Source organism: Strix aluco, chromosome 1, assembly GCF_031877795.1.
Source record: "Strix aluco isolate bStrAlu1 chromosome 1, bStrAlu1.hap1, whole genome shotgun sequence".
In the NCBI taxonomy this organism is placed as follows: Eukaryota; Metazoa; Chordata; class Aves; order Strigiformes; family Strigidae; genus Strix; species Strix aluco.
This window is the reverse complement of record NC_133931.1, coordinates 51,187,620-51,214,653: the sequence shown is the minus strand read 5'-3', so window position 1 is coordinate 51,214,653 and position 27,034 is coordinate 51,187,620. Positions and strand designations below refer to the sequence as shown.

General features: G+C 37.2%; 1 protein-coding gene and 1 long non-coding RNA gene across 4 annotated transcripts; one reads left to right on the top strand and one right to left on the bottom strand.

The window, feature by feature from the left end:
• Positions 1 to 816: 816 nt before the first annotated feature.
• Positions 817 to 7,348, bottom strand: LOC141921772 (uncharacterized). Its single transcript, XR_012622773.1, has 2 exons — positions 7,102 to 7,348; positions 817 to 5,937 (listed from the first exon to the last, which is right to left on the bottom strand). It is a non-coding gene; the product is annotated as an uncharacterized LOC141921772 (long non-coding RNA).
• A 98-nt stretch (positions 7,349 to 7,446) lies between these two features.
• Positions 7,447 to 27,015, top strand: IMPACT (impact RWD domain protein). Of its 3 annotated transcripts, none has more exons than XM_074820591.1 (11): positions 7,447 to 7,558; positions 8,269 to 8,397; positions 9,156 to 9,208; positions 10,181 to 10,243; positions 13,351 to 13,436; positions 15,085 to 15,213; positions 15,514 to 15,611; positions 19,965 to 20,038; positions 21,575 to 21,665; positions 24,822 to 24,956; positions 26,816 to 27,015. In XM_074820591.1, the coding sequence occupies exons 1-11, from the start codon at positions 7,463 to 7,465 to the stop codon at positions 26,885 to 26,887; spliced, it is 1,026 nt and encodes a 341-aa protein (XP_074676692.1). In that variant the 5' UTR covers positions 7,447 to 7,462; the 3' UTR covers positions 26,888 to 27,015. The 3 variants fall into 3 exon arrangements, with proteins under 3 accessions (XP_074676692.1, XP_074676699.1, XP_074676706.1); XM_074820605.1 differs by having other exon boundaries at positions 7,489 to 7,574; XM_074820598.1 differs by lacking the exon at positions 10,181 to 10,243.
• The last annotated feature ends 19 nt before the right edge of the window (positions 27,016 to 27,034 follow it).

The window sequence follows — 27,034 nt, the reverse complement described above, 5'->3', positions numbered from 1 at the left end:
ATCTTTTAGGTTTTTTTCATATTTTTCCTTTTTCAGATAACCTGCTGAAATTAGTGATGCAGAAAGCATGAAACGCTTCCCATGTTAGGGCTGAATGCACTGGCAAACAGCCTTGTACAGAACTCACTGAACTGTTCTGTCAATGATTTTCAAAGTATAGTATATTTGACATCCTCTCATATTCCAGCGTGGGGTGAAGGGGCAACTTGACTGCAGAATTTGAAGCTGTAAGGCCATAGCACTTCCTGAGGAGAAAGTTGTTTAGGGAGGGAGCTTCTCCTGGGTGTAGTGCATAATCAACTAGTTGAATTCATTGCTGCAGGCAACCAAACCCTATGAATACTAGTATTTCAGCTGGAAATTTTTAAATAATACCACTCTTCATTGCTTTACTTGAAAAAAAACCCCACACTATTGTGTTGATGTCATCAGCAGCAGCTACAGAAGCCAAGATGCTGATCATTTCTCATTTTGCAAGGTACGAGAAGACAAGTAGCACCTCCCTATACCCTTTTCTGCCTATGCACAGTTAACCTAGGTTGCTAGTGGTTTATTCAGGGCTGAACTAAGGAAGAAGTTTGGAAAACATTTCAGACTTGGAAAGGGCCAAGAATTACTGGGCATTTATATTGCTACCCCCCATGAAACATCACTATTTTATTTATGATACAACTCGTTATTGCACTGACAGTTTGTTTTCTTCCTCTTCAGGCTAGAGCATACTGGTCAAATTTGAGATATACAATTTAACAAGGGAGTGTACACATGGAAATGATAAATGGAAGTAATAAATGATACATGACAGATTGTACGTATGTTTTCATGCAGTAAAATGTTTAACGACTGAGTGTTCATTAACTGACCAACAGTCATTGGTGAGCAACTAAAAATTTTTTCCTTAGTAGTTTGCATGCAGCCCTGGTGCACTTCTTGAGAAAGTTGCTCCTCAACTCTGGAAAGCAGTGCAGCAAGCACAGGCCCTTGTCATATTTCCGTACTGATTTTACTTACTAGGCTGGCAAAAGACAGGCACAGGAGAATTAATTAATGTGCTGACACTCTCAGCTGTAATTCCTGTGGATCTTCTCCCCCCTGGATTACCAAGAGCAACTTCCAGTGAGTGATGAAAGCAAATTTTCATGTTGTTCTGAACTGCCTGCAGTAGGAATTTTTACAGGTATGAGTCTGTTGCTGGTATTTATTTCATACTTTGCAGGAAATAACCATTTAATGTGGTTAATTTGTAGATGGTGTGAGCCAGATTAACTGCAGATATTAGGAATACGTTTTGCTGCTCAAAGCAGTGCTAAAGCAAGCTCAGGCAGTTTCTGGAGGTATCCTCTAGCAGAAAAATAATCATATAATAGAGAAGAGCTCATTTTAACATGCTCTTTTTACCTGAATGCAGGTATGGCAAGAGGAAATGTGAGAATTCACCGATCCTGTTCTGCCAGGAGGCTCCTAAAACCTGCTAGCAGTTATTACTTTGTAGAAAAGCTTTTGGATTTCTCTAGCTCTACAGAAGACAACTGTACCCTGCTATAGCCAGCATACAACTGGGTAGTGGCTAAAAGAGAAGAAATGTTCTTAACCAGGGTGTGAGTCACCTGTACCAACGCTTCTCCTTAGTCTTACCAGACATGAAGTCTTAGACCAAGATTTAGGCTTGTTTAATGCACTTTTTTGTTCTTGTGATTGAATCGGTTTAGTTTGCTTTTGGTTCCAAAATGATAAATTAGCTGCACGTGGAAAGCTTCTAACTACGAACCATATAGCTAATTTTTGTCAGTTTAGACTGCAATCTATCAAAACACATCCCTGTGAAACTGAAATCAGCTGAACTGCTTTGTGCTTAAATGTATATATGCTCCTTATTGGATGTCCCAGATTGAGATTTATATGGGATGTAGAGTGGAATTGGACCATTAGAGAAAATTTTGTGTTTTGTTGGTAAGTTACTATAGCAAAATGCTCTCATTGAGCTATTATTAAGATAAAGCTACAGTACTGGTAGAGCCCCAGTAGAAGAAAATCCTGCTCTAAAACAGAATACAGAACTGAGGGCATTAATTGGTAGTACATGACATAACATTGTCCTTATTTGTTTTTAATCTTCCTCTTTTGTTATGAAAGAGAAGTTGCAAATACACTATGCTGCTTGAACTCTTGTATGCAAAATCAAGCAGAGTTATTGATATTTTACTCCAATGTCTTAGTTCTTATATATTTCTTAGTTCTATATTTTTCTCTTATTAGTGATTCAATCCTGATTTATCCCTATGTTTACATACTGAGGCCCCATCAAAGTTAATAGTCAAAACCCCATCAGTTCTAGTGAAGTTAAATTTCACGATGTATGCTTTATGTGTGATTCTTAGTCACAAATCAGAATTCTTCACTCATATCAATTGTGGCATTTTAGTCCTAATCGGCATTTACTTTGTGCTGTCAAACTATACGGTCTTCCTAACATCATTTATGTAACACCTTGGTTTATTATGCAAATCTAAAGTTTCTAAGGTTTGGATCATGAAGTTAAAAAAATGACTTGTGGAGATAAAAAAATTTGCAACAAATAAAGCTCACATGAGCTGAAGTTATACACAGGGAGAATGAGCGTTTTCAGCTAGTTCCTTTTTCTTTATGGTAATGTAAAAATGTAGCTATTTATCTCCCCCCTCAGGACAGATTTGGTAGTAGAATGTAAGTAGTATTTCATTACATCAAAAAGCATTTGGTTTTCTTTTTTTAATCTTTTCTTTCAAAATTGTTGATAGCTTTTACATGTGTTGCATTTAAATAATATTCCTATTATTTATGCTTTCTGTGTAAATATTTCTTCCTTAACTCTGTGAATAATATTCGTATCTGGTTTAAGCTTTTTGTGCTCTAGGATTGGATTCTGGTTCAAGAAAGGTAATTACCCAGTGTATTATCTTGCCCTGACAAGACAGAACAAAGAATTTGAATTCCTCATAGTGATTTGGCCACTTCCTGACCTTCAGGGTTTTCTTTCGCTTAATTGATTTGATTTGAGATTTAAATGTTTTTGTTTGCTATCTATAGTTCACAAAGACAGAACTGATGGACCAAAGGTTAGATTTAGTAACCATTTTAAATGTCAAAGTTCATGCACTGCTGTGAAGAGTATCAGCTTGGGAGATGGCTCACCATAAATAACAGTGAGGTTCAGTTATGTACTAAAAGAAGATCCCAAATATTTCAGTAAACTCTACTATGCTCTTATCTCTAGTTTGAAAGCTATGGATATTTATTTCATATCCTGCTTTAATAGAATGTTTATCTCAGACAAAGAAATTAATAGCTGTGCACCATATCAATTCAGCCACTGTTATTAATTTAGTATATATAAATATGTTGGAGATTCATTAACAACATTTATTTCCATTTCAATTTAGTAAGACTTATCACAAATATAACTGACAATGAAAGGAAATTACAGAGTCCTCAGAAATCTGTCAGAGATGTCTACAGTCCATATAGTTTTTGTGATTTATTCTTTGCATATTTTTATCTGGTTCAGTTTCTTCCTGGCCCAATGGTAGGTTGCTAAAGTCCTTCATATCAATGCTTTTATATGGATTATAGACAACAGCAGTCATAAAAAATGTCCATAACAACTTTTAAGTTATTTAATAACAAATAATGTGAATATTCATGTAAACTCATTTGTTCAGCTAAGTCAAACTAGCAACTTAGAAACCACAAGCACTATATAGAGATTGCTATCAGAAGGTTAAAAAATGTCTTGTAGTGTCATAGTTCTTTCTTTAAATTTATAAGGCAATTTAGTATTAGGACAAATAGATGCAGCACCATCTTTTCTAGGTCCTTGTAGATTAAAGCTTTCTGTTTTGTTTCGGTCAGAAGGCAATTGTTTGAAAAAGCCTTTTCTCTCTCTGTCTTAATTATAAGTGGAATATGTGACTTCGCCTGATAAAATGTGCATTTTTGTCATGTTCTGAGACTGGGTATATTCTTTTTATTATTGTTTCAAAAATAATTAAACCAACTCTGTCCATGACACTGAAGACAAAGCCTCACTGATCTTGACCTTTCAAGTTACCAAATATGGAACAACCTTTAGTATTTATAATCTCACAGCTGGAAAAGTATATATTTAGCTATATTGGTACTCAAACAACATCAGGATAGAGCTCTATTTTTTTTTTTCAATTACTATAGATTGGCTAAACTAAGAAAAAAAGAAGGGTTTTTTTCAAACTTCTATCCCTGTAATCTGAATGTGGGATTTAAGATTTTGGGCTCACATAGCATCAATAGTGTTGTTAATTATGTTCTGATATGCATATAAAAATATGTATGTTCTTAAATACTTCCAAATTGCAATTAATTAAAATTTAGGAGCCAAAATAGGAGCATGAATACGAAATATTTTCTTGAATCTAGGTCTAAAGGTGGAACCAAATTTTGCCTTCTTTACCATCTCTGTCATCTTTTTGCCCTCAAGTTAGGGTCGTAGTTTATTAAAATAGTGGCAATGTAATTTCCAGTAGAATGACAAGCCCAAGAATACATTCACATAAGCATACTAGGAATTACTGCTTTCACAGCAATCTATCCCATTGTGCTGCCCCAAGAGAAGATTAACTTTGTCCAAGACTAACCTCTCTTAGACCTTCCGGTGATGACGGCTCAATAAAGTCCTCAGTGCTTAGCTTTGCCTCATAACTATCTGAATCTTCCTTCCTGCAATGTAAGGTAACATGTTGCCTCATCAGCACATAGTGTTGTGCCCACCTTTGCAACAGCTTGTGTGTAAATAAGGATGATTGTCACACCACCACCCCTCTTCACTCAGGATGACTGACTTCACTGTTGACGAATTCTCTGTGGCATATGATTTGAATCTCTCAACCTTCAAAATTAAATCTTTGTACTTCACATCTTTTCTACATCTGACAGGGAGAAAAATGTAGCCTCTGCAGCAATCTGTAGCATATTAAGGATGCCTACCTTTCTCAGACTTCTCTTTAAACTAACAAACTCCTCTCCACAGTCTTTTCAGAATTCAGGCTTTCTAGATTCATGACTGATTTCGTTGCTTTAATCCAGACTCTAGTTATGATACCAAGAACTTAAACAATTTAGTTAATATACCAGTAACGGGCCCCTTTGTATGAGCTCCATACCAACAAGATAAGCAAGCCTACATGCTGAAGAGCAACGCTTCCCCAATTCAGTACGCTTTGTACTGACAAGATAAGCAAGTCTGCATGTGTGGAGGCAGTCTCACAATGTATACGTTAGGTTTCCTGGAAATAGGCAGGCATTTAACATATGCATTAGATTTCCTGGAAATAACCACGTACTTCTCAGGAATTATATAAATACTCATTTTTTTAATGTATGTAATGAGTGCACCTTTGTCTTTTGGTATGCATGTTAGGTGGAGTGATCCTCTGTGCATCCAGCACTACAGGAAAGAGAATGCCTGCTTCTGAATGCTACATTGGTGTTAAGAAGTTTATTCCCCATTTCAGTGACAGTTAGTTCACATCTTTCTTGAAGTGCAGTTCCAAAATTGGACACAGAATTCCAGCTGGGGTTTTAGCAGTCCATACAAAGTAGGGTTACCTCACATGTCTTACATTACCTCAGATGTGTTTGGACATCCCAGCACGATAGCGCTCCCTTAAGCAAAACCACGACACTGTTGGCAAATGCTTAGCATGGGATTCACTCTGAACTCCCAGTATCTGCGGAACTGTGGTGTAACCAGTGGTTCTCTGTCCTGAATATATGTAGTTGGTCATACAGTGGTGGAGTTTGTCTCTATTCTGTTGCATCCTGGTTTTTTGTTGTTTTTTCTTTTTTAGAATGTGCGTCCTGTTTGCCACAATCGTTCTGAACTCTAATCCTGTTCTCCAGAGCAGGTGCAGATTCTTCCAACTTCTGAGAAAGAGGAAAACAAAGTTTGCCTTGCATTCTTCACAACTATGTCAGTATAAAAACACATTTGAAGAAAACGTAGGAACTACAAACTCCAAAAAAGGTGACACCCATACTTTGCGCTCAAGCAAAAAGAGATCTTTACTGATCAGCACTGTCTCTAAAATGGGTACATAAAACTTGTCAGTGTTAAATAAATGATCTGCATTTCTATAACTGTGTGGTGGTTTGACCTTGGCTAAATGCCAGGTACCCAACAAGTCGCTCTATCACTTCCCCTCCCTTCCCCTTTTTTCTCAACAGGGCAAAGAAGGGAAAGAAAATAACCAACCCTTGTGGGTAAAACAAAAGCAGTTTTAATATAAGCAAAGCAAAGCAAAGGTCCGTGTGCAGAAGCAAAAAAAAGAAAACAGATTTATTCTCTACTTCCCATGAACAGCCAATGTCGGGCCTTCTCAGGAAGCAGGGCTCCAATACGTGTAGTGGTTGCCTCGGAGGACCAAGGGTGACCCCACCCCCTTCCTCCTTTCTCCCAGCTTTATACTGAGCAGACGTCATATGGTCTGGAATATCCCTTTGGTCAGTCCGGGTCAGCTGTCCTGGTTGTGTCCCCTCCCAAGATCTTGCCCACCCCGTCCCACTGTGGGGGGGAAAATGTTGGAAAGAGCCTTGGTGCTGTGTAAGCACTACTCAGCAGTAGCCACACCACCAGTGTGCTATCAACACCCTGCCAGCTCCCAACATAAAACACAGCACCATGAGGGCTGCTACAGGGGAAAACCAATTCCGTCTCAGCCAGACCCGGTACAAACTGTAATGAAAACTGGTTGGAACACCTATGATGTTTATTCAATCATTTTTTTAGAAGAAGTAATGTAGTTGTAAGAATGCCAATCACTCATTTTGAGTGACATAAATGCAAGGTGAAAACGACTATCTGTAAAATCATCACTGAAATATAACTACTTATACACTTTATTTTAAAAACAGGATGTAATGAATAAGGCAAAAATACCACTTGACCAGTGTGTAACCTTGATTCAGTGGCAGTGCATGACAGAAGTAGATTTTGTATCAATTTATTAATGCTACACCTTGACATACTTATTTGGGCTACTTACTGTAGGAATATTGTTTCATTTACTTGGGACAGCAATTAAACCTAACCTGGAAACAAGCAGATCACTCATTCGTTCATAAACACAAAGCAATAGTTCAGGGGAGCCCGGCTCTGCCGTGAAGAGTCGGTGAGTCCCTCTGAGCAGCCGTCTCTGCCCTTTCCATCCTCTCGCCAGTTGGGCTCCGGGCCGCATCGGCAACCGCACGGACACACCGACCAAAGAGGAACGGGACGAGCTCCATCGCCATCCCCACACGGACACCGGCCCTCGCCCTGACAGCGACCACGCACCGGCGCCTCACGGAGGAGCACTGCGCATGCGCCCGCCCGGCGGCGGGGCGGGAGTGCTGGCGGAAGGAGGGGCAGGCAGCTTCACCTCCGCTACAGCGCAAACTCCCTCCTCGGCGCATGTGCACACTGCCCTCGCTGGGCAGCTGCCCGCCCTTTCCCTCCCCCCCTCGGGTACCGATGGCGGCGAGCGACACGGGAACGGCCCAGCAACAAGTGAGCGGCGGTGGGGGTGAGGAGGGCTGCGGGGAGCAGCGCCTCTCGTGTCGGGGTGCCGCGGCCCTGCCGGGCCGGGCCGTCCTCGGGGGGGCGGTATGAGCGCCGCGCCGCAGGCGGTGGCTTCTTTAGGTGGCTTCTGGTGAGCGCCCGCCTTGTGAGGAGCTCCGTGCCCGCGGGCCGCGGTGCTGTGCAAGCGGCAGCGCGGTTATCTGTGTGCCGGCACCGGTGGGTGACTGCACGTTCGCACGGAAGACCCGCTTCAGGTGTTTAATTTCTAGGTGGGAGGTGGCTCTCCGGTTTTTATGGGAGTTTGCTGCGTAACTTTATTCACTCTTAATCAGTAAGAGCTCGTACCAAGGCCTTGGGGTCTTTCCCTGCAGGGGGGTGCCCTAACCAGGAGCGGCACAGGTTGGGAGCTGCAGGGATGTGTTGTAGCTGCTCCGCGTCACTTTGCTCAACTTGTCACAACTGAGAATTACGGGATTATCCATAGAAAGGCAGAAGCTGATGTGTGTACAGAAGAATTGAGCAACAGTTACTTATGTGTGAATCGTGACTGGATCCCCAATATTTATGGCCTTCCAGTGCAGTGAATCTTGTCACAGCTGTAAATAAACTGTAGAAGAGAAAGACTGAAAACTGTGATTGGCACACAAGGTTCTGGGCTTTGGGGGGGCTTATTTATTTTTGCATAATGCTTTTTCTAGATGGATGAAATTGAAGCCCTTTCATCCATATATGGTGAAGATTGGTGTGTTGTTGATGAAGATGAAAAAATCTATTGCATTAAGATTAATGACTGTCTGGATCAACCAAAATGGACCCTCTGTCTGCAGGTATAGTGGTGTTAAGGGGTTTGGCACAGAATTTGCAGCCGGACTGATGCAGGGAAAATCTTGTGCCTTTTAAAGAGGATTTGTTATCTACTAAAACGGATTAAGGAACTTTTGGATTGGAATCTCATAGACTTTTTAGTGATTGTTCCTATACACACATCAGTGTACTTCTGATATTTTCAGTAGTTATGTATCCTAATTCCACACCTGACAAAAACTAATTTTGGTGTTTTTCTCCAAAGACTAACTTAAAAAATGTTTTTTACATTGACTTTGTGTAGGACAAATCAGTGAATCTGCTGCAGTTGTTTCTAGGTTTTTGGAAAGTGGGGAGACAAAAATGAAATTTGGATCAACTTAATTGAGTAACTTGCTACTTTATGTTTACAGAACTGAAAACAATAAGTTTACTTAGTGAAACAAACAGTGAAGTATCTACTTATGGAAGTGCAGTGCCACTTAAGTAAGTCCAGTAACCATGTATGCAGCTCCTTTCAAATTTCTACTGCAATTTATTTTGCATGACACTTCATCCACAAAAATGGCATCATGAAATACAGTATGTGTATGCATTACCACTATTGGAATCCTAACTACAGATATTCAGGTTTTCTTGTCATTTTAAAACAAAATAGCCAACTATTTTCTTCATTTGTAATACTGATCGTAGTCCTAGTGCTGGACATCAAAGTCCACCAGTAAAGCTTAGCTAGCTGAGAGGGATAGTCTAGTGAATACTTATCCTGAATTTCTTTCAGGTGATTTTGCCACCAGGATATCCAACTGCAGAGCCGCCTATTTATCAACTAAAGTAAGTGAAATTTTCTTTCAAACATTTGAATTTCTTTTCTGAATTACTGCTGTTAACTAAACTTCAACTTACACTGTAAACAATTGAGATTACTCCTTCAATTAAAGTATACTGGGGATGGGGGATGTTTCCAGCAAGAATATTGTATTTTTTCTCCCAAGTTAGTCTCGTGGAGCTCCCTTTGACAGTTTTCTCTCTTCCCTCAACTCTAATTCTTGAAGCATTATTTTGTGGCAAGGTAACAATTAGACTGTGGAGGAATGCTGCCCATTGCCTGTTGTGTTGGACAGTGACATCTCCTCACTTCCTTGGGTGTTACCCCTCTTGTCTGGATCCTTGTTTCAGATTGTAAGGCACGCTTTCCATCTGAGCACTGACTCTTGTTGGGGTGGAGCCATGGCATGTGCCGTCTTTCTGTTTTCCTTCCCTGCACTCCTGGCATGTAAAAGAGATGGGAATGGAGACGTATAAGCCAGGTCCCTGATTTGGATGATAGAGGGACCCGCACACACAGCATATCTACTGAGTTTTGGTCAGCAGTATTGACAAGGCAACACAAAATAGTGCTGGTAAACTTGAGGCAAAGTTTATAGTTTAACATGAGACCAGGAGGGTACAGGTACAGAACTGAAGGGTCATTCTAAATATAATAGGTACTGTGGTGCTGAAGGAGTTGGAAATGTAAGCTAGTAATACATAAGGTGACTTTGGAGTGACAGTGGCCTACCACGAAAAACAAGTCCAGCTTTCTTACCTGAGGTAAGAAAAGGCAGCCTAAGTTAGGATTCTTGAAGGAGAACTGGGTGATCATGCTTTTACCAAGATGTTTGCAACTGTACTCTTGTTAATTGGTAATGATTGGCAATGTTTTATTTTCAAGGTGTTTATCACATTTATTTTAAAATGAATGTTTGTTGAGATGTTGGAATCAGCGTATGGGCACAATTTTCATTGTATTTCTTTTCATTCTAGTGCCCCTTGGCTTCGAGGACAAGATTATATGGAACTAGCAAATAGCTTGGAAGAAATATATGTGTAAGTTAGAGACTGTGGAATATAGTAAAAGGAGACAATGTATTTTCAGTTTCATGACCTGCTCAGTGTATTCTTTTGAAGTACCTGCATGAACTAGTAGTTGTGAAGTGGTTACTGCAATAGCCATAAAACAGCAAGTTTCCTTTATAAATCTAACAGTTAAAGATGCCGTGTATTTACTAAGCATTTTGCAAGAACAAATTGTGTTAAACTCTGACACTTTTCTTTTATATTGTTTAGACCTGATGTTCTGTAAGGATAGAAGTTTTCATTTTGACTCCTAATAGAGTAGACTCCAATTAGAATCTGTGAGATTGCTCATGAATTGGTGCTATGAAGTATGAGGTTTCTGCATCTATTCTGCATTTGAATGTTAAGCTGCAGGATGTGAAAACATTTGTTTGTGTCTTAGAGCATAAGTGGCCAAACAGTTTTTCTTAAAAGATAGCTAAGGGATAAGTAGGCTTTAAAACAAATTAAACACGTGTAGAATCTATTAACTAGAGTCTGTAACGTAGTGGACTGTTTATTGTCACAGTGTGCAGCTAACAACAGCGCATAACGAATGCATGAGAATAAACAGAACATTTAGAAATACTCAAATTACATGTTTTTGAATTGCTGTGAAATTGGGGTAGTAAATGTAGTAATTTTATGTGGTTTATTTAGCTCTTTCATATCACAAAGGTAACATAAACTAAACGAAATGAAAATATGTCATAAGGAAGCACAGTCATGCCCAAAATACTGAAATCTGAACATCCAGCATAAGAAATATTTTTTTAATGCCGAAAAATAAGGAAGAGAGCACTTAGCTTGCATGAGGGTTTTTATCTAATTACTCAGCTACTTTGATTATCTGAGTTTCTTATCTAATTAAGAAACAGATAATTTAAGCAAGTAAAGTTGAATTTGAAGTGTTAAAAATGCACAAGGATTTCAAGTGAAAAGTTCTATGGGATCATATTAACCACAGTTGTTCAGAGGAGCAAAAAGGACAGAGATTGTCCTTAACTCTGTCCAGAATCAGAAGATTTGCTGGAGCCTTGACCAGAGGTAGAGCTGCTGTAGTTGGTTCTTCAAATGTCCTGAGCATCTGGTGCAAGTTACTATCCGAGGACTGTGAGGAGAAGTAGCATGGTTGTGAAATGCTTTTTTCTTTTTTTTTCTTTTTTAATTTTCTTTTCTGCTGCAGTCTTGTAGGCTATTAAATTGTGCTAGTTGGATCCGTTCTGTCTATATCGGTTGCTGTTCAGAGCCCTCGCTGGTCTCCTCTCATTTTTGTTTGGTCAGCAGGAAATTAATGTGTTCTTTAGGCCACAGATGTAATTTTAGACTGTTTAAAAACCTTCTGGAGTAGTCACTGATGTGCACAGTGTTTGTGAAAGCCTTTTATCTATCCAGTGTCTAAATAGTTGTCAGATAAACAGAGGTACTGTGCATCGTTTACATTGTGTGTTTTACTAGGTTTCTAGTCCCTAGTGATCTAAATTGTGTAGTTCTGCAATCTAAAATGATATGAACTATACTGTCAATCACTTCTTCTCTTCTTAAGGAGGTAGAAAAAGTGGATAATTCTAGATCACAAGCCTGTTTTGGCTTAAAGTTCTTAAAAATGTAGCAAAAGTTTGGTTTTGATTTTAGTTGGGGTTTTTTTTCTTCCCAGATAGTCTTCTGGTAAGACTTTTATCCAATAGAAAGCTTTGTTTCATGACTTAGACACAAGTGCCAAGAAAAATAGCAGCATAGAAAGGTAACCTTTCAGACTAAGTGTAAATTGCTAATAGGCAGAAACTGAAATTGGATTATAGCTTAAGAAATTGCTATTTACTTGTGCAAAACAGAGAAATCTTATTGTCTAATCTCTCTTATTCTATCATTAAAACAAATATAGTTCTTCATGTATTAAAGTAATGCTTCTGTGTGATAAGCAGCATGAAATCAGGGCATTGAATTGTTCTGGAGTCTGTCCAGATTTTGAAGACAGAGCTACAAGTTTATAAATTCCTTATTTTTCCTTGAATATTTTTCTTAAAATATGTATATTTGTTTGAATTTCTGATTGTATTCAGCAGTAGTGCTGTGTACATTAAGCAAAGTAAGAGTTTAAAAATGTGATTTTGTCACCGATATGTACTTACGTGGTGCCCCAGAAGGTGGCAGTAAGAATAAAATTAATGAGAAACCGTAAGTTGCCTGTGGCCCTGAGTCTTTAGTTTTGAGACAAACACGTACAGTTCATAAGCATATTAAAATATAATTGCGAAGATGACTTTTCAGGACACCATTTTAAATGCATTTTGAATTGTTTGGGTCCTGCTGCACATTAAGGCATCATTTCTTAACTCTGAATATGCACATAAGAAATGTGTTCATCCCATCCTCCCCCAGTACCTTCATACACACCTGTGCCCCCTGACTAAGGACTCCTAGACCTAAATCCTTACCTCCCTGTGCTATAGGACTGCTTGTTACCCAAACTCTAGTGTATCAGTCCAATGCTCCAGTGTGTCTACTGCTACTGACGTACTATTACAGTCCACCGAGGTCAGCCTCTGCTGTGTGTGCACTGGCTGCTTGAGGGGGAAGAGAAGTGGGGCTGTTCCAAGGAGGACCCTCTTTCCCAAACATGAAGGGAAAGAGTCCCCTACAGCCACAGGGCAGCTGAAGAAGCTCACCACTGGCAGCACAGTGGTTTTTGTAGAGAAAACTGATCCAGACCAAGCTCTAAGGCTAGGTATCCTAGCTTAGTAGTCTTCTGAAAATATTGAGGACTGTCTAACTTTCTCTTCTCGCAGTTGTGTTCCCTTTCCTTGGTGGTCAGAAAGTTTCTGTCAGTTGCCTGTTTTCTTCCTGCATTGGTGCTTTTAATGTTAAAAAAAATAATTAAAAAAGTAAAGCAAGTCACAAAGGAGTATTTATTGATGCAGATATTATGTGTTTCACCCAGTGAACTACTGATATGACTTTCCACAAGCCTAAGCTCTTTATCTCACTAGATTATAATGGTCTATTTCTGCATGTCTGAAATTTATGTTATTTGGTGTACTTTCCAAGTGAAATCCACAAAAAATGATTCTTCATTCACTGTGAGTTTTAACTTCCAGACAGAACCTTGGTGAAAGTATACTTTATTTATGGGTGGAGAAGATACGAGACGTTCTGATAGAAAAGGCACAGTCTTCAGATCCAGGTACTTCAGAAAATACATGAGTGTCTCGGTTTACTTCTTGTTCAATTGCAAAGTAAGATTTCATTGCAAGTTAAAGCTTTATGCCCGGTTTTGTATTGGATCTAAATAACAGAAAATAGCACTCTCCAGTGTCATGGCTTATTGTTTTACAGTGATAGCTTTTTAAAAAACAGTAGGGGAAAAAAAGAAGTGGAGTTCTCCTCAGTGAACTAGAACAAGGTCCTCAGTTCCCTCAGGAATTAAATTACTTGCATGAAAGCGGAGTACTGCACACAGGTACTTTATGCATCGTCCTCTGTTCTGCAAAGGAATCATTCATATCAGTAATTAATTTCTGGTGTTGAGTGCACTCTTGGAGGATTGGGATTAGCCTCAAGAGAAGATAAAATTCAGTGGAATGTGAAGACAAATGACCCAAGTATTCCATCTTAATTGTATTTCACTATATTGGGATGAGAATCACTAGAGTTGCAGTGCTTCTCTCTTACAGTGATAGAGTTTGTGTAAATTCACAGTAGTTCTTTCAAGAAGTGGTGGGGGTTTTTTTGTGCTAAACTTCTATGAAATGCATGAGTGGCATGCATGCACTTGTGGCAAAAGGAAGTAGAAGTATTTTTCTGTGTCATGGAAGTTAGCTTAGTCCTGTGAGGAATAAGACTGAAGAGGGAAAAAGAATGTATCTTTTCAGTGCTGCTTCATGGTAAGGTCTAGTTTTAGCCTCTCAGTAAACTGTGCCTTTTGTTGCTACATCTCAGACATTTTAAAAGTCATTTTTCATTGACATGATCGAAGGAGTGGATACTGAGAAGTGAAAATTTTACTGACAATATTGGAAGTTTGTTGGGTATTTTGACAGCAACCTTGTGGCTTCTACTTAGTACGTCTAAATGATTTTTCTAGGCCATTTGAACATGCTATATCACCCCTCCACTTTTTTATGGAAGATACTTGTGTTATAAAAACTGCATCATCACCACATCATAGGCCCTCTAAATAGGAAGATAGATTGTGATATATTAACTTGTCTTTATGGTAGATTCCCTCTAAATCCAGTTGCCAGAGCACTAATTGTGTGTGATGTTTCCTCTTCTGCTATTGACTATTATTATTTGTATGTCCTATGCATAAAGGAAAATAGGATTTTGGGAGTCCTGGAGTGCTTGAAACATGGCCAGAGAGATGTTTCAAATATAATGATTTTATAACCTCATGAAGTAGCATTGAACAACAGCTCTACATTTTTCCCCAAATGACCAGTAAATGACTGGAGTTCTTGTGAAATGTCAGATTATTTTGGTCTCTAAATTCAGATTAAATTAATGGCAGCATTGTAAATGTTTAATGGAAATGGTAAACATTATTGTTCTTCTTAGAAATACTGCTAATTAGTACTGAAACAAGATACTATGCAAAGATCTCAGAGCATGAGTGTTGTGTTCTTAATTCTAAGGAAGATTTTAGTTAATACTGGTCTAAGAATTTCTGGATTTTGTTGTAATTAATGTTACTATTCTGCATTTCATAATTTTTAGTGGCAAACTGATTTGAACTGAGAAGCCAGAGATTTTTGAGAAAAAGGATTTGAAATTTTGTCTTACTTGTCTCGCAAAAAACTGTGTAATAAATTCTGCTACTTGTATCTTACTAGAACCAGATATTAAGAAAACCAGTGAAGAAGTTGATGAAGATGATGGAGATGATTTTCTCCTAGACTATCAGCCCATTCAGGAAGACCCAATTAAAATGTTAAATTACATTACATCTGAAAGTCAAGAAGGTAAAAAATACGCCCTTGTTAATTCTGATGAAATAATTTAAAAGAGAGACCCCTTAGGATTCTGGTTTTCTACTCAGTTTTGGAGTAAAATTAATAAAATTAAAATCATAATACAGTCATAGATGAGATGAGATCAGTCATAAGAAAACACCTAACATCTTTTTGGTGGTTCTGTGTCATCTTGTGTACTTCACTTTAACAAATCTCTTTTTTAAAGTTGAGACATTCTTTACTTATGTAGCCATATACATTGTTTCAGTACCCATAAAAGAAAACAAACACTTCCTTGTTTGTGATCAGGAGATGAAGAACTACCATCCATACATCATGGAAACCCAATCACAGACCGAAGGAGTACTTTCCAGGCACATCTGGCTCCTGTGGTGACACCCAGACAAGTTAGTAGAGATCAATTCTATTTTTTTTGTCTGTACTTTGAGCTTGAAAGAATATTACTGAAATACTTGGGATTAGCCAAATATGTCTGTCTTTGCGTCTCTGTGTGCTAATATTGTCTGAGTTGTCGTCAGTTTCTTGCTTTCAGTATCAGCTAAATAGCTCTAAATATCAGCTCTGCAGTGCTTCTTGCTATTCTTTACCATTGCATGCATTAGATTTAAGAGAATAAGAACATCGAAATTTGACTTTTGGATGTTGGCAAGTTTGTTGTAAGGTATTTGGAAGCTACTGAGTCTGCCATGTGTTACTTGGAAAATGAGTTTATAAATGTTTTCCCTCCTTCAGAAAGGAATTCTGTTGAAAAATACACTTGGATAATGCATAAGTAAATCTTTATTGAAACCTAAGTGAGAGGGGTAAGCATGTTTCTAGTGTTGTATTTGCCTACAACTAGAAGAAATGTCTGCAGTAGTTTCTGTCTCTTGCTGGAATCATTGGTGGATGTTGACCTAGACCAAGTGCTAGAAAAGGGCAGATACATTCTGTTTCCCATTATGCTTCCCCTCTTTCAGCAGTTTAACACAAGGTAAAGAAAGTATCCTTGTGTTTAATATTACTGATCTTTTTTTTTTTTTTACCCTTTATGGAATTTGTCCTGTTGCTTCTTGCACCAGAATTAACTTTCAGAACCCACAGCATTGTATGAAAATACACCTTCCTGTGTTTGCTGTGAGTCAGTCACTCATAAATTTGTTTGTTGCACCTCTCCGCCTTCTCTGTGTGGTTGGATTTTATAGACATCTATCATATTTTATAGACCTTAGTTTTCTGTTTCCTGGGCTGAAGGTCCTCAGTCTGCTTTGGTACCTGTAATGTATGCTGTAAACTTTTTGAGATGCAGGCTAGAACTATATACAACATTGAAGATGCAATCACTCCATGGATTTGTAGAGTGGTGTGAAGAATTTTTCTGTTTTCCATGTTCTTTTCCTAGTAATACCTTCCAGTTTACTTTTCTGACGTGTACTGAGCACTGAGCTGGTGTTTTCATAGAAATGCCTGTTATAACCCCAAAATCTTTTTGCAAATGCTAATAACTAGTGTGGAGTCACTTGGTACATCACTTTGCATCTATTAACATCAGTCTCCTTTGATGATCCCTCTTTAGTGGGGAAACTACTGATCTCATCTTTCTTGTCATTAACTGAGAGTTAAACCTTGAGATGATTTTCCTCTTTCCTTTTATCCGATTCTAGCTTTCGTTTTAAGAGTTTTTGGTAAGGGATCTTGTCAGATGCTTTTTGAAATTCCGGGTAAGCTCGATCTACTACACGCTTAGTGACTCTGAAAGAATGTTGACAGATTGACAGGGTTTTGGAGCATATTTCTCTATACAAAAGCTGTAACATTTTAAGCTGTCTGTGGCTTTTTTGGGCTTTCCTTCCTCCTTTTTAGTTTGCCTGGTATGGACATAAGACTTGTTGGTCTTTAGTTCCCTGCATCCTTCCTGGAGTACTTTTGAGATGTTGGTATTGCATCAGTCACCTTCTGCAGAAACAGTTTTAGCTGGTAGGTTAGATACCTTAGCTGTAGTTCAGCAGCTTCATACTCCAATTCCCTTTACATTTTTACATAAATATGATCTGGTTTTGCTGATTTGTTTCTATTTGGTTTTGAGGTACAGCTGTATCTTTAAGTGATACTTTTATATATATTATATTTATCTGCTGGCAGTACAGATCTCTGGTAAGCTTCAGCTTCTTAAGGGTTTGAGGAAAGAAATTATTATTAATTTTATTTTTCCACCTTCAAAAATGTGGTGTGCTTTTCACATCTGTCTTGTCATCTACCTTGTTTTTCTCTGGATGCAACTTGAGCTTTTTTGAACACACTTTCAGCTTTTTTAAGTTGTTCTACTGCTTGCAAAGGGAAAGTAATTTTATTCATTAGGTTAATGCAGAATAACTCAGTGTTTTAAAATACTCAGTATGTTACCATTTTCACTAAAGTAGTACTGCACTTCAGGGCTTTCTTAGCTGCGCTCAGTCCCTTGTGAACTGTGAATCCCTACGAACTGTGTTGCTTTAGAAAAGGAAGAAATTTGAATCATTGGCTTAATGTCCTTTTCTCATTTTAAAGAACTCTTGCTCTTTGATCATGATTTTTGAGTAAGGTTGTTCCTACTTATGAGGAAGCCTGTAGCCACAGACATGGGTTTCCAAAAGGGCAGGTCTGTGTCAAGAAACAGTACTCACTTAAAGCAGGTTAGTGATTTCCCTTTTGCATGCAAAGACATTCTTAATTTCTCTTATGATTTTTTTTTTTTTAAAGACAAGATATACTCAATAAACCTAGGAATTTCCAGTCAAGACTTACTGGTATGTTAGTATAAAGATACAGCAATTCCCCAATTGTCAAATCCATCTTGTTTCACAGAGTCTTGCTGTAGTGTGAGGTGATTGGCCTTCAGACTGCAGGGAAGCTTTACTGTAGTATGAACTAATTTTTCTGAAAGCAAGCCAAAAGAGGTGAGGAATGGGGTAAACACTGCACCTGTAGGGAAAGCTGTCGTCTTTATCAGCTGAAGAGGTTAGTGTTGCCCATAATACTTTATCTGTATACTCTATATGCTGCAATGATATTCATTGATATTTTAAGACAGTACACATATTGCTGTGTAGATTCCTTTTCTTGAGTATTTTTAATAGCGGAACTTAACTTCCAATGTAGATTTAAATAATGATAACCAGAGTAATACCATAGTTACTCATGTAACAGAATATATTACCATAAACCTATGGGGCAAAGACAGTGATAGGCGTATTGCAGGTAGCAGGCTGTGTTTGGTACCACTGCTTTTCCTTGTCTCAATTTGGCTTATTCTGACATTTAAAATGTATGTGGTTCTTGGACTGAACTTTGATTTAGTAAGGTGAGATTAAGAACTGATCTGTTGTTTAAGCACCTTGTGTCTTTTATGAGCAGGTGTCTCACTGATGTGCAGGGAATTACATCCCTTAATTCCCTAAAGCAGGAATAATAGAGAGGGGAACAGGAGGAAAAAAAAAGGCTCAGGAGCTACAACAGGAAAAAGGATAAACTATTGCTTAGCTGTAAGATGTCTGTTTCGGAGGTTCATTGCTGATACAGTCACATAATGAATCTTTAAGGTATGTTTTTAGGAGCCTGGTATCTGACAAATAATGTCAAAGGTGATGATCATTTCATATGCTTTGTGTATTGAGAAGTATTATGAAAGTGTATTAAGTAATATAAGTTGTCTTTCTTCAGTATTCCCCTTTAGAGGGGAAAAAAAAGAAAACAGGTGTCTGAAGCAATGTTCTCCATTAATAGTAGGAGTTTCTTTCATTAAGGTGTCTTATATTTGAGGTGATTTTTGTAAGTTGAATTCCTTCCAGAAGAATTGGAAAGAGCACAGTATAGCTAAGATAGATATTAAATGTATATTGACTACTCCTCAGAAGTGTTTTTCTTTGGAGTGGAAGGCAATTTACTTGCCAAGCATGTTTTCCCAAGCTTTCTCAACTTCAGTAATGTTTTGCTCAAAGTAATATTAATTTTGTATTATGTACTAGAACAATGTCTTGATCAAAGCTTTCCTTTTTGCTAGACCAAATTGAAAAGGGTTGAATGATTGCTAACTTGTTCAATTAGAAACAGAAGATGATATTGATAAATGCTTTGAATTTGGTGTACTTAAGAGCCGAGAGATGGACATGGTGGGAATATCTGTTTTCTGAGAAATACTGACACTTTCAGATCCATAATAGAACATTTTTTTTTATTATTCTTTCTGTGAAATAGAAACTATGAAACTGTGAGGAAAAAGGAAAACTCAAAATGTAGTAGAGCTTTGTAAACACCATGTTTTTGTGAAATAGGTAAAAGCAGCATATAATGGGAAAATGTATGTCATGTTAAATTCCAGCTTAATGTTATAGTTGAAGAAAGTAAGCAGATGTAATTGATACTTAATACCGATTAATAATGTTTTCTAGATCTTACTGTCTTTCTTCTTTAGTAAAGCAATTTCACACTTCTGCATCTTCAGCAATAACATGAATGTACACAATGTACAAATTCAAGGAACAGATGTCTTCAGTATCCCAGAAAAATGATTTGAAAATAGCATGAGAACTTGGAAGCTGAGAAGCTGCTTCTTGAGTTATCACACTGAATATTTAATTTACTTTATGTCAAGGTGTAAAACTGTTTCATTATAGTATTAAGAAGGAGGTGTTTGTTTAGTGGTGATATTGAGATGGTGTGTATGAAATCCCCATTGTAAAAGGAAGCTTATTTCTGTTTTGTTTTTTTTTTTTTTTTTAAAGGTAAAGAGAGTTCTTGAAAAACTATATGAGAATAAGAAAATTGCAAGTGCTACCCACAACATATATGCATACAGGTGAGAGATGTATAGTGATTTATATGGTTTTTTTCAGTGTTCTTTGACAAATCAGTGCAGGACATGAGAGAAATAAAATCTATCAAAAGAAATTCATTGCTATTAAATCTTTATAGAGTAGGTTTCTTATTTGTATGGTAAAGGTTTTAGACTTTATTTTGAATTTGAGGACCAGAAAGTAGAACATGTGGTAGGACATATGTTAAGATAGTAAAGCAACATTAGGGATTATAAAAACCCTAAAAGTGGATTTGAACATGTATTGTTATACTTTGTATAGTATGTGTGAGCATGGAAATGCTACATCATCTTGAACTAAATATGTTTTTACTTGGGTGAAGTAACTTTTTTTTACCCTAACCTTATATTTAGAAACAGCTGCAAATTTTTAGTTGAAGTGACAGTTGAAACAGCAAGCCTGATGCAGACATCTGGCATGTGAAGTTTCAGCTGAAATATGAGACAATTCAGGGAAAATGAGAAAAAGGTAAAAATGAGTTTGACAGGGGTCTGCCTCTGGCAACTTTTGTGAACAAAGCTTATGTGAAATGAATTGGTCTCAGTCCAGATAGTGATGTAGGTTTTCTGAGGACAGTGAAAGGAGCCCCTTTCATTATTGGAGGAACCAGTCATCTGAAAAAGCACGTATAGACACTGATCCATTCATGCATGTCCTGGTGTGATCCTAATGAAACATGAAGTGAGAGCAACTGAAAGCTTACTTTACCAAAAAAATCTACCTAAGTAAAAAGTTTCTGTAAAGAGGGGATTTCTGTTGTTGCAACGGATGATCTGGCTTCTTTCACTCGTACTATCTAAATAGACTTCAAAAAAGCAACAGAAATGTACTTACTGCTTCATATTTGTCATCTAGTACCAGAAGCCTCTTTGTCATTGTGTCATGTGTGTATTAACTAAGTTCGGAAGTTATGAAATAAATTGGTAACAAACAGTAGACCTCTGAGCATTACTTCTGGAAAATTAGACCTGGGTAGTTACCCTTTATATGAAACAATACACACAAGTTTCCTGGAGTGCCCCCTGAGGAAGGAGATGGCGTGGAGAATCTGAAGGCAAATTTCAGTAATAGTTTCATGCTGCTGCTGAAATATAGACCTAAGTATTCATAATATTTTTGTCTGAGTTCTTCCAACTTGTGGGTGTGTACCATAGTTTGAACCTGTATCTGGTAAAGTTGGTTTCAGCTAGGTGTAATTATTAGGCTAAGACTGAAGGATTTTTCTGATTAGGGACTTTACGTTGGTAATGTCTCTGGAGTTAACCTGAATTAGCAAAAGTCTATGTAAAAGCTTCTCAAAACTTGTCCTACTGTACAGATAAATAAATATTTGTGGTTTACCCTAAGCCTCATCCTGTTTTCATGTAAATGTCCTTAGTAGAGAAGTAGAATTGATACACATGCGAATGAAAGATCTCTGAGACTTCACTAATCATGTAAAAATGTTAGTTGATTGACATTTTTTGAATCTGTTTCATGTTCATTTTTAATTTTAATTTTTTTTTTTTCTTTTTAAGAATATACTGTGAAGATAAGCAGACGTTCTTACAGGATTGCGAAGATGATGGGGAGACAGCAGCAGGTGGACGTCTTCTTCATCTAATGCAGGTTATAGAAATTAATCTGACTTCTGGAAGTCTTGAACAGATTTTTAAAAATCACTACAATGTAAATAAACTTGTCGAAGATTATTTTAGTTCTTGCTTTGCCTGTAGCCAGTTCTTGAAGGTGAAAGACAAAACGCAGACTATTGCATGCGTGTAGTAAATTGGGATTTCCAAGTCTTGGATCATAGAAACAAGTAGTGTTTCATAGGTGGTAGTAATAGTTTGAACGGTTTAAAAGATAAATAAGCTTTGATTCCTATGCTTACCATACGTTGTAAGGTATACAGAAAATGAAGACTGGAAGAAACTGATAGACAGAATGTGACAGCTGACCTGTGCACAGCCTTTCATTCAGTTTCCTCGAATATTTGTAATAAAAAGATGTATGTTTGAACTTGCAGAGTAGAGTTTTAATGCAAAAGATAGTGGGAGCGAAGGAGTTGTTTTGATAACTTAATCTGTTTCTTTTTGCTGTTTCCAGTTCTGGGTCCTTAGCCCTCATACTCACATATATTTTAGTTTTCGAGTGTTGAAATAATATTCCTTCAGCAGGGTTGCTACTAAATGTGAATTGAGATTGACAAATTTTGATTCACTGGCATGATGCAAGCCCTGGTAAAACCACAAATAAAATATCATAACTACAGGGGACAGCTGGGTACATCTCAGGCAGTGCCTCAAGATGCTTAGCTATATCAGCACACTAATTACTGTTTTTAATTTTGATTTTTAGATTGATGTGCCCTTCACAACAGGGGTTTTCTTTTCCCATCCTTTGCTTGCTTGCATATTTGGTTGCTTAATGTGTTGTACTCTTGTTCCTGGAGACTGTTTTAAAGCTTTTTTAAAAAAAATTTTATTTCAAAGCTTGCTTTTTTTTTCTGAAAAAAATATAATCGATGGAAATATTTGGACATTTTTAATTTAGAACTTTTTGAAACTTCCTAAGTAACTCAAACCTGATTTGGGATGGAAAACTTAGGTAATATATGCAAATATATATGGTAAATGCAAAAACATTATTGTAATAAAAATAATGTAAAGAAACAACTTTGCAGTTACTGTACCTCAGTTTGTTCTGAGCTTATCAGCTTTTTCTCAGCATGTTAATGTATACTTTTGAAAGCTGTCAAACTTACAGTCTCTAGACATTCCATAAAAATCCAGTTTAGAAAGTGACATGAAGTTTCTACTTTCAAATGTGAATGTGTCTAAATCATATGGATCATCTCTCTATCGGTAGTTACTGCAGATGGTTTTGTTTTGGAAGGGTACTGCTGTAGGGATCAGAGGAGCGCAATTTTCACCTGTAAGAAAAGATAAAACAGTTTATGGGCTGATTTCTAGATGTTCATATGTCTCGTAGTTTTTCTGTTGTGAGCACTTATGACATATGGTATGGGCGTGGAAATTAGTTGGTTTAATACACTTGTTTTTGCTGTACTTACAGTTCTTCTTTTGCAATAGAAATCTTATCTCATTTCAGATAAACCTAGCACATCAGTCAAGATAGCACTTTCCGGTTACAAGAAACTGTATTTTAGATTAACTCTTTTGAACTTAAAATTAGAGTTAAAAAATTTCCCAACTATGTTTGGCATCCTGTTTACTGTGAACAGTTGCTGTACATAGACTTTATGGCCAATGTGTAAATGTATAGTAGAACATGCCTGTCACAAAACCTGCCCCAATCCTTTCTTTTTTTTTAACATCATCCTTTTCATTTTAAAATTCTAATATTGCCATTTTCACAAACAATGATAGAATCTTCTAATAGTATTGTTCAAATTAGTCAAATATATATATTGTTCTCCATAATGGAGACAATGAACAGTTGTTAAAATGCTTTATTGATAGCTAGCTCTTAAGGGATTTTTTTCACCTCCACCCAACCACCCTGATACTTTGCAGATCACAGTGGTTTTGCTCAGCCTTACGCAAATAAAGCTGTGTTTGCTCTGCCTGGCTCCAAGCCAGCTGGGTGCATTAGTGCAGTACTGCGCAGGACTTGAGAGAAAGCTGTTTGTAAGTGAAGACCTTTCAGAGAGGTTTCAGGTACCTTCGTTTGAGGGACAGATTCAGGATCATGGTCGCTAATCATGCAAGAGTAATTTGAGTAAAAATGGTAACTGGTGATTATCACTACACATTTCCATGCAGTAACATATATTTTGACAAGATGTGCGTTTCTCTCTGATACTTAAGTCAGTTGACATTCCCTGTGTTACTAGTGTTTGCTGATGATGTGGAGATCTTGAGGAAAGAATTGCTGTAAGGCAGAATAAATGCTAGTTTTCAAGTCTAGTCAAATCACATTTAGATTTTTTGAAAAGTAAAGCTGTTGAAGGCCTTCCATGTTTCTTGCCTTTAATTGCAGTAAATCATCACTTCTGCTTAACTCTCTACTTGATTTAGTTACTCAGAGTCTTAAAAAAGCTATATAAAGGTCATTTAGCTCCTTTCAGTCCTGATTGTTAATGTAATTATTTCATGTTGTGTGAACTTTATATATGCCTTTTTGAATTCAGAAAGCAACTGCTTGATTGTGAGGGACTAAGACTCAAACTTAGAAAATGCAGAGGTTTTTATGTATTATCCAGGTGCTGTTGCTAAGTCCTGCACATGGCAACAGTACTAGCTTATGGCATTTTTGGTATCCATATGCATAATGCCTGTCCCCTCGCTGTTACTAACCTCATCTACCAACGGTTCCAAAAATGTGGATAGGCAATCGGCATAGTGACAGAGGTTCTCTGGAAATAATTCGTTGTATCGAAGAATAATAAATGTAACTCAGTAATTTTCCCTTTAAGTAATGCCTGAAGCTTCTGACACATGAATGAGCAACTGTAGTGCACATAAGATAGCTTTGTGCCCTTTCTGAGGGATATATGGACTCATTTTATTTCAATCTACCTTTGGGTAGGAGCTTGGAGAGGGAAACTTACCACAGCTGCTGACTTGTCATTATTTGTTACCCTCTGATAACACGTGTGACACAGACCTGACTCTAAGTTCTTCTTAAAAATGCAAGATAGTAGACTTTTTCTATGTTTAAAATCAGTGTCAACAGTAAAACTAGTTCACTTAAAACATAACAACTTTTCTTTCTTTCTTTTTTTATTTAAAACAGATTTTCTTTTTTTATTTAAAACAGATTTTGAATGTCCACAATGTGTTAGTTGTGGTATCTCGCTGGTACGGAGGTATTCTCTTAGGACCAGATCGTTTTAAACATATAAACAATTGTGCAAGAAATGTTCTTGTGGAATACAACTATGTACCTTCAGTGGTAAGTTTCTGCCACTTAGAATGAAAGCATTTGTATGTGAACTTGTGTAAATTGTCACTGTTAGATGAAGCCGGAAGAAAAGTAATTACTACCTGTGTCATCCTCCGGGTGCTTTGATGCACTGAGTATGCGTAGGACCAGTGCAAAGACTCACAAAGAACTTCCAGAGAAGTTAGTGGCCTGGTTTGTAAGTGTGAGGTGGGCAATAGAAGGCTGGCAGCAGTTGAGGACATTGATCCAGAATGCAAATTTGAGGGTTGAGGGAGAATGGGAAGGAGAAATGCCTCTTTCTGTGCTTTCAGAAAACTGGAAACAGCTGCTTCTTGTGCTTACCTGTGCCACCAGTTCTAGTGTGTAGGCAGACTGAGCTTGGCAATCACTGTAACTAGTAGGCATTTAAAAAATTGAAACTTTGTTAGACCCAAAGAAGTTTTCAGAATTATAGATCAGATTTAAAGATCATTAGATTTATCAGATTTTTAAAAAATTAGACTAGAAGAATTCAAACAAGGTAACATTAACTTTTACAGAAAGGATTATGGGAAAATGTTTCAAGGGAGCCTCAATAACTCGGGAGACAAAGTTCCAAATATCTTTAAGTGGCATTTTACTTCCTAAGGGATTTACGGCATTTAATCATCTAATATTCTTGTTTTTCAACATTTCTTTATCCTCAGAACAGCGTATTAATTATGTCAATGTACATTATAGTATGTTATTGCTAACAATAGAAAGTTTAAGACAGTAGGAGATAATTACAAATGGCTACCTGAGAAAGTATCCAACTGTCAGTTTTCCTTTTTATATGAAAGTATCTAAGATTGCTGTGACTGAAAGCTGAGCATTCTTCCTCATTCCTCCCCCTGCACTTCTCAGTTACTTGTTCATTGCATTTTAGAGGTGCTTGTATGTACTTATTGATTTACCTTCTTGAGAGTTTATCAATGTTCTCTTATTTGAAAGTGTTGCTCATAAATTAAAAGGAAACTGAGTATTTACCCTCGCAAGAAGGGTGAAAATACTTCTTCTTTTTTTTCCTATTTTTAACACCTTAAATCAGACTGTATTTCTTTATTGTGTATTAACAAATGTATTTTATTACCAGTGTCCATCAGGAAAATAACAGATGGAACCTATGGTAATTATTACTCTAGTATCATAGATGTAGCTCTTGGAAAAAGTATTCTTTTAGCTAACTCTCTTCAGAATAGCAAAGTTCAAATGTCCTGTTAGGGTCCATTTCCCTCCCATGTGCAAGAGGTAGAAGGGAGTAGATTAAAATGTGCCAGGTTCTGTCAGATGTAGTGGCGGATTCCTTCACCATTTTGGGGAGCGCTTGCAATGAATGCTTACTGAAGAAGAGTCTTGTTTTTCAGAATTGACAGAGTAAACTGTACACGACAAAGTTGATCCAGCAAGACCGGCAAAACTTTGTTTTTCCCAGCGTAGGTTTGTTTCACTTAAGGAAGTGGTTTTAATGTGGTGGTGTACAATATATTTCTTGGTAAGGCCACATCCACACTAGAAGGAGTTCTACATTATAATGTAAAAGTAATCCTATACCGGTAACCTCTTCCTTGAGTGGAAATGGCTTAGATTATTTTTACATTATATGCTTCTGTTGGCATAGCTGTGTCTATAATTTTATCATTGCTGAAGGCAGAAGTTTCTAAATAGCAAGATAAGCAGACAAATTAATGAAACTGAGTGGATAAATCTTATACAACTCAAAACTTTCATAAATCCCAGTGAACTATGCACACTGTTCATATTAAAAATAATTCCTGTGGGTAACCTTGAGAGAATGCTCACGGTATATAAGAATGTTTAAATTTTGAAATAGTTGTTTTTCATTTCAGGAAGAATCATCTAAACAAGCAGGAAAGAACAAAAAGATAAGGAAGGACAACAAGAAGAGAACAGAACACTAATTTATTTTTAAAAACTCTAAAAGATTATTTTGCACATATTTATACAAAGAAAACATGGACATTATTGCCCTATCCAATACAACAGAAATTTTGTATTCAAAAGAGAATTCAGTAAAGCTATAGATATATTTTTGTCTTGTTCTGTGA